The sequence below is a fragment of the Gavialis gangeticus genome, unplaced genomic scaffold (assembly GCF_001723915.1).
Source record: "Gavialis gangeticus isolate Ggan-Ray unplaced genomic scaffold, GavGan_comp1, whole genome shotgun sequence".
Classification (NCBI taxonomy): domain Eukaryota; kingdom Metazoa; phylum Chordata; order Crocodylia; family Gavialidae; genus Gavialis; species Gavialis gangeticus.
The window spans coordinates 44,383,872-44,391,674 of NW_017728997.1; the positions used below are offsets into that span (position 1 = coordinate 44,383,872).

General features: G+C 42.2%; 1 protein-coding gene across 1 annotated transcript in view; it reads right to left on the reverse strand.

Annotated features, from left to right (window-relative positions):
- Nucleotides 1-7,803, reverse strand: part of IARS (isoleucyl-tRNA synthetase) — a 319,713-nt gene that overhangs the window by 249,495 nt on the left and 62,415 nt on the right. Inside the window, exons 9-10 of the mRNA XM_019505112.1 lie at nt 4,270-4,357; nt 3,561-3,621 (exon numbers count right to left, since the gene is read on the reverse strand). Of these exons, the coding sequence (XP_019360657.1) occupies nt 3,561-3,621; nt 4,270-4,357 (149 nt within the window). The remainder of the gene's footprint in view (nt 1-3,560; nt 3,622-4,269; nt 4,358-7,803) is intronic.

Sequence of the window (7,803 nt, forward strand, 5' to 3'; positions counted from 1 at the left end):
CCAGATGTGGCTTCACCAGTGCTGAATAGAGGGGAAGAATCCCTTCCCTCAATCTGCTGGTAACACACCTACTAATGCATCCCAGTATGCTGTTAGCTTTCTTGGAAACAGGGGCCCTGTTGGTTCATATTCAGCTTACCGTCCACTGTAACCCCCAGCTCCTTTTCTGCAGAGCTGCTGCTTAGCCAGTCAATCGCCAGCCTGTAGTGGTGCATGATATTGCTCCGTCCTACATGCAGGACTTCCTCCTTATTGAAACTCATGATATTTCTCTTCTTTTGGTCCATCCTCCTATTTGTTGAGGTCTCTCCGACTCCCAGCCCTGTTCTTCAGCGTATCTACTACTTTCCCCAGTTTGGTACCATTTGCAAACTTGCTAAGGATGCACTTCCATGTTCCAGGTCTTTGACGAAGATACTGAACAAAACCAGCCCCAGGACCAGAGATGTAGGTTTTCCAGAATATTTGGACTTGGAAAATGTTCCAAAGCCCTAAATAGAGTGTGATCTGATTTAGCATGTTTATATGACTTATATTTAGTAAACAAAACTAAAAAAAAGTACCTCCATGTTAACTTTATGTCCCAATAGCCACAAGTATTTGAACTGAAATTTAATTAGGAAAAAAATTAAATACAGCACACTTAACGTGGTTTAAATGTTATATTCAAACTCAAAGCTTTATGTGGAAAGAAATAATTTTCATTGGAATACTTGTAAAAATGTAAAGACAATGCACAATAGCATGTACTTCCCTTACATTGCTTGTTTAAAAATTTGAGAAAAAAAAATGAAGGCACTGAAAACTGTTGACACACTAGTTTTAGCACACCCAAAGAACTATGAGTGATGCACCGTGATTGTCCATTCAGCTACTTCAACAGAGGTCAGCTCTTTTCCACTGGGGTCACACTGCAGCACCTCCAGTTTCACCATCACTATCTGTAGAATCACTTGCACTACTTATTAGTTCCATTTCCAAATCAAACTGAACCCAATCTGATTCCGAACTATTTAAACCACATTCTCTTTCGCTAAAGGATGGTTTTACCAATGAGTCTATGGGCATCGTCAACTGCATGTTCTTCATTAATTTTGCTTCTGACTAATTCTTCAGAAGCATGAGATTACGAGAAACAGAAACGAGCCTAGCGGTGCCTTCATTTGTTAGTCTATTCCTCTTCTTTGTCTTCATTGAGCTGAAAGCCTTCCAGTTCTGTTCACAAAAAGCTGCTGTTGGTGGAATGCTTTGGATCCTTACAGCAGTCCTGGACAACAGTCAGGTGTTACAGTATCTCTTCCACCAGGTGAGAGGAGACATTCTCTGCTGCCTGCCAAATGAGGTCTTTGCTCTAAAATATGGTTTAATAAAGTTGGATTCATTCTAGTGTTCTGCTAACTGTAGTTTTTGTCCACTTATGTTCAAAATGCCCGATTTTCAAAGCTTCTGGAAAACCTTTTTCTGTGAGCATTTAATCTAAACGGAACTTCAGCTATACATCTGTCCATTGCAGTTTGTCACCAATAGTTCTTGAAAGTTTTTTAAATTCCTTTGCAATTATTTTAGTTAATTCTAACACCATTTATACCAGGTTCTCATGGTACTTCTCTTGCAACTCAGTGGTTAGTCTGTTCTGATGGCAGGGGACTTCTTTTTGAATAGCCCAAACATCCACAAGTCATGGAAGTTAGTAATACACATGGCGCACGTGCATCTCTTTAGACCATTAATTTGCTCAGTGGTAGATAATTGACAGTATTCAGGTGATGCATCCTTCTTGACTGAGTCATCACCCTCATAAGAGCATGCGATGTAAAAGACGTTCATATCGCATATTGTCAGAGGAGCCGCTGAGTGCTAAACGAATCGTTTCTTAGTGAGATCAATCGTGATCATTTGGGTTGTGTTTAGGGGTGCACCAATGCATCGGTCTGATATTGGATCAGCACCGATATAAAGAAAATTGACTGCGTCAGAAATCGGCCTGATATGGCTGATAATGTACCGCCCCACATCTCTGCTGGTGACATTCCTACCAATGCAGCCCAGCATGCCATTAGCCTTCTTGGTAACAAGAGCACACTGTTGGCTCTTATTCAGCCTACTGCCCACTGTAACCCCCAGGTTCTTTCCTGCAGAGCTGCTGCCCAGCTAGTCAGCCCCCAGACTGGTTCACAGGATTGTTCCATCCTAAGTGCACAACTTTGCACTTGTCTTTGTTGAACTTCATGAGATTTCTTTTGGTCCTATCCTCCAATTTGTCAAGGTCTCTCTGAATCCTAGCCTTACCCTCCAGCATATCTACTACTCCCCACAGCTTGGTGTCATCAGCAAACTTGCTGAGGGTGCACTCTGTGCCACCTTCCAGATCATTGATGAAGATATTGAACAGAACTGGCCCCAGAGTGAACAAAACCAGCCCTGTTGAAGACTGTAGGCATCTAGAGATGCTAACATTATGGTGTTACTGTAGATACACAAGAAGTTTCAGAGTAAAGAGCAAATGAGATAAAGGCTAGACATAAAAGCATGTCTGGTACTATGATAGTGTTCTGTTGAAATGAGAACAAGAGCTTAGCTCAACACTATGTTCAAGTTCTCGGTATGACAGAAGGTTATTAAGAAAAACTCAGACATAAGCATTTTGTGCATTTTCCAAACTGAAACAAGCATCACAACTGTTCGGACATTATTTTAACATATGGCCAGCATGATATGTAAATACCATCCAAGTAAAAGGCTTTCATATAAAAGGCAAGTAAGGTTCAAAAGTACAGTACTGTATATACTTAAATCAAATACAACCCTGGATTTAAGATGACCCCCACCAATTAGATTCTATACATACAAAAATTATAAGTTTGTTATAAATTTTCCACGTATAGCATCTAATTATTGGAGAGTCATCTTTAATCCATCAGTCCCATCACTATAGGGAGACAAGTGGTACAGAGGTATAGGGAGGTGGAGCAGCTTGCCCCCTGCTTGTGCCTACCCCTCTGCCACTTCTGTCCTGCCCTTCACAGCCTCTGCTCCCCCACTTCTCACTGCCTCTGCTTCCCACCAGTAGACTCTGTCCCTGTTCTAGCCTGGGGCACCGAGCATGGCCCCAGCCCCGGTGCAGGATGCACACCACTATTGTAGGCTGGGTTGGGGCTGTGCTCAGTGGCCCCAACTGCAGCATGCATGGAACCTGCTGGCACAGAGTAAAGGAAAGGGCGGGGGTGGGGGGGAAAAATGGAGAGAAATAGCACGGTACAAAAACAGCAGGGAGAGAAGTGGAAGCAGGCAGCAACTGCGGCTATGGCCCCAAGCCCAAGGTAGGGGCTGGAGCCTGAGCCACAGCAGCTGCCTTCCCCCACTATTGCCCTCTTATGCGATTTTAAAACAAGTCTTCCCCCTCTGCCCCCCATGTCAAATGGAGAGGAAACCAGTATTTATTCTATTCTCATAAAAAGAGGATATATGGAGCAAAATGCACACAAAATTTAATATTACGGTGACTTCGTTTTTAATGTGGTCATATAATTGTGTTTACACAGAAGACTGATGCATCTTACCTTAATAAAATAATCAAACAGTGGTTTATATTTCTTGCCTTTAAGAGCCATGCCAGGAAACCTACAGAGAAAGATGCACGTGTTAATATTAATAAGCTTTAAGTTGCACTAGGTAACTTGTAAAGATTAAACTCAAGAGGACTGTTCATTTTGCATTAGTTTTCATACCAGAAGCCAAGTTTCTCCAGGTACAAATCTCCCCTTCCTATTTCTATACTTAATCAAGAGCTCAAAAAAGGACCAACTGGCAGCCCACAGTTAGTTAACCCGTGGCCCAAGTTTCCAATTCAGTCACCACTCTGCCCATTGCTCTTGTAACTACAGGTGCCCAGGTTCTCTAGGATCCTCTCCCTACCTTGGGCTTCTGGTTCCTGTCCCTGCTCCTGTGGACAGGGCAGTGCAATGGGAGGGGACCAGCCTACCACTGCTGTACACACAGTGGTGTGGATGGTACCACGCTGCTCCCTCTAATTAATATTTTCATTAATCTCTGATGAGTGTAGACAGATAAATTTAATATGACCCCCCAATAATTGGATTCTATATGTTGAAAATTATAACAAATTTGTAATTTTCCATGTACAGAATGTAATCATTGGGGATATTGTCTCGAACTCAAAGTTGACATGGATTCAGATCAATACAATCCATTTGTATTAAAAAAATGGAAGTTAAAAAATAAAAGTCTCACAGTAATTCATGTACTTGCCTATCAAGGATCTTGTATTCATTTTCAGATTTGTACAGTGCCACCAGTCTGGCTTCCATCAAAATAAAAATCTTCCCTGTGGCATTATCTAACAAAAGAAAAACTTCAGTGAATACCCATTTTTCATCATTACAAAAATTGACATTTTAAACAAGAACATACCACATTCAGTCTAAAACTGCTCAGAGTAGCCATGCTTACTAGACTCACATTTTCCTTTTTTTTTTTCCAAAAGAGAGATTTACATACATTGGCAAAAATGATTCCCAAAGAGTTAAAGTTACAAATGCTGTTCTGCTACTTTTTAATCAGACTTTGTCTTTAAATATCAGGACTGCCTTAATACATAAGCAAGTTTCCCAACCATATTTCTGTTATAGTAAAAGGCAACTGAACAGTTGCAGCATGAACAGATAAGTCAGAGGGCAAACCAGTTAAGAGAAGTTAAAATAAAAACTGTAACAGTGGATCAGTACTTAATGCCACGAGTATGGACAGATGATAAACCATACCAACTGAAAAGGTGGATACAGGGCACTTACCGTATTTAAAGCTATGTCATTATAAACATTTAGTATCTGCATTCTATCCTACAGTAAATGGACATTAAAACCACAATAATTGTTTCATTATGGTGCAAGCTGCCTCAGATGCAGATGCATGAAGCAGCTGACACTCATAAGCAGGAAGTTCTGCTCCCTTCCCCATTCCTTTAAAAGGACAAAACTATTTCATCTGTTCCTGCTCAACTGCCATCTATCCCATTATACTGCATTTTGAAGATTTATTTTAAATGGTAAACTACTCTTAGCTACTTTATTCTTGTACCTAAAAAACGGAAGCCAACAAGAAGCGTTACCCTAACCTAACCTCCATATACTTACTTTAAAAATATTTTCACTATCAGAATAGATTGCTAGTTTTCCAGCTTGCACAATTGTAGACCAGTGTTTCTCAATCAGGGTGCCAGGAAACCCAGAGGTGCCAAGACATGCGAGCAGAGTAGCAGATAGGTACCTACTCTGGCTCAGCCCATGCCTACCTGTTCCTTGTTCCCACTGCCCAGCCCTCTGCAAGAAGGTAAACACTATGGAAAGCCGGTCAACTGACAAGTCAAATATTGTTAACTGATTGAATATTTTTTGACTGGTCAAAGATTATAGCAATTTTACAAAAAAAAAACCCCAAAGAAAAACACACAATTTTTTTGTAGTTTTCTTGACAGGAATGTGATTTTTATTGTTTTTTTAACACATTTCTTAATAGAAAATTTGTGCATTTTCATTGTATTATTTGAATCAATTGCCAATTTTTTTACAATGTTTGACCAGTTACTTGACTGACCTTTATTTGACCAGTCAAGTATACAACCCTAAAGCACTGTAATAAATTTGTTTTTGCAAAGGGGTGCCACTCAGTTCACAAAAGTTACAGAGGGGTACCTCAAATTAAGCAGTTGAGAGCTACTCCTGTAGACAGACAATCAGCTTGTCAGTACCCCCACCTGATTATGCAAAGTTACCATATTTGGGACTACATAATTACCACTAACCAGTCATGAAGATTTCATATAGTTATTTTTAGTATAAACAATAGTGGTAATTTCTTATACAACACTTTTCATCAACATGTCAATTCTATTAGTATAAAAGCCTAAGTCTGTCTGTCTGTCCATCTGTAATGCTTTACTCACACTCTAACTGGCTGATGGAAACAGCCAAATCAGAGTGCACCAAGTGTGGAGGAACGCTGCCATGATTCTGAAGTTGCACCAAGGACCGGACAGGGGGTGGGGGAGCTGAAGCCACTGCTCCTGACCTCGGCTCCCCCACCCCGCTCCCTGCAAGAGGCAGAACAGCGGCAGCATGGGGCGTTAGGTGGCAGGCACTACATCCCAGCCCCCTCCCCATCCCATGTCATTCTTGACAGGCAATTAGCTAGTACTTTATAAAGGCAGACAAATGGAGATAACCAAGAGATGGCCCAAGTCTGCACAACTGTCCTACTAACAACAATCCCAAATACATCCATACCCCAAAAACACACCCCGCACTTTTTGCCTGCCATTGTATCCTCAATGGCTGGTGCCTTACAGGGGACATTTTGGGCTCCTGCAACAGAACTGCTAAGTAGAGCAGTGCAGAACCACGAGAAGCTGCCAAACTCCTGAAAGCCAAGTAGGATAAATATGAAACAAGGCTATAGAAAAGCTAAACGTGGCCTTGCTTTTGTTTTATATATCTATACAATATAAAAATTCACACTAAAAAGCAGCAGCAGAGCCAGGAACAAAAAACAAGTTTTGTGAGTCCAGCAGACTATATCACAACTTCTTTTAGTTAAGAATTTCTAAGACCTCTTCTGATCAAGTCCTTAAAGTCCTAAACCGTGAGAAAGAAGCAAGCATCTTTTCTTAAAGCCTAACGTGTTTTGCCATTATGGCAGAGGCAGCTGCCGACTTCTGCCATAGGTACTTTAGGAACAGTTTGAGAACAATTCTGTAATAAAACATTTTACTTTCATATTACACATTCACTTTAGGGATTTAGGTAGTAGATTCACAAATTCTGATTACTTAAGAGATGATTCTATACAAGGACAAGTTTGCTTGACCTCCAAATTATGCTGAAGAATTACTTTTAATCCATTAAATCTTTATGATAGGTAATACACTCTTTGGGTTAAAATAATTATATACATGAACTGTTTGAAAGGGTTACAAGCACCAACAACATAAAACATGCTTTCTCTTTACATACTTTTATCTTAAAAGGGGTAGGGGAGGGGGGAAGTCTTTTCTCCCCACTGTACTTTGTGTATAGTGTCACACCTTTACCAATAGTCAGGTGGCAAGAAAAATTTCAGTACAAAATAACTGACAGCAGACAAGTGCCATATCTAGAGGTGCACTGATGCATTGGTCCAATATTGGATCGGCACCAATATAAAGAAAAACGTCTGTATTGGAAAGTGGCGATATCAAGCCAACAATTTAGCCAATAAATGGCCCATGCATGTGCGCAGCCGTAGCGTAGCACAGATGGCAAGGAGCACAGCCCAGCAACTTGGACAGCTGCCTCCAGCTGGTAAGTGGTGTGGTGGAAGGGGTGGGGGGAAAAGGGAAGGGGATGGAAGGGGTGGGGGGCAGATCAAGGCCCCCATGGTGAGGGAGGCATGGGGCTGGGGTGGAGCAGGCATGGGACAGGGCCACAGCTCGTCTAAGGAATGTGGGGAGGGAGAAGAGCTCACACCACTGGTCTGGGAGCTGCTGGTCCAGCAGCTCATCCACCAGCTCCCGCCACTCATCTGGCCCCAGATCTGCACAGGGCAGGGCAGGCTGGGGCTGCGTCAAGCTCTTCCTGGGGTCAGGTGGTGGTGGCACTGGGCATGGGGCTACAGGGGTGAGCTGCAGCCACCCCAAAATTCACCATAGCCCTCCCAAGCGCCACCACCACCTGGGCCAAGCCCAGCCAGAAAGAGCTTGGTGCAGCCCTAGCCCCAGCCCACCCAGCCCCTCCACACAGATCTGGAACC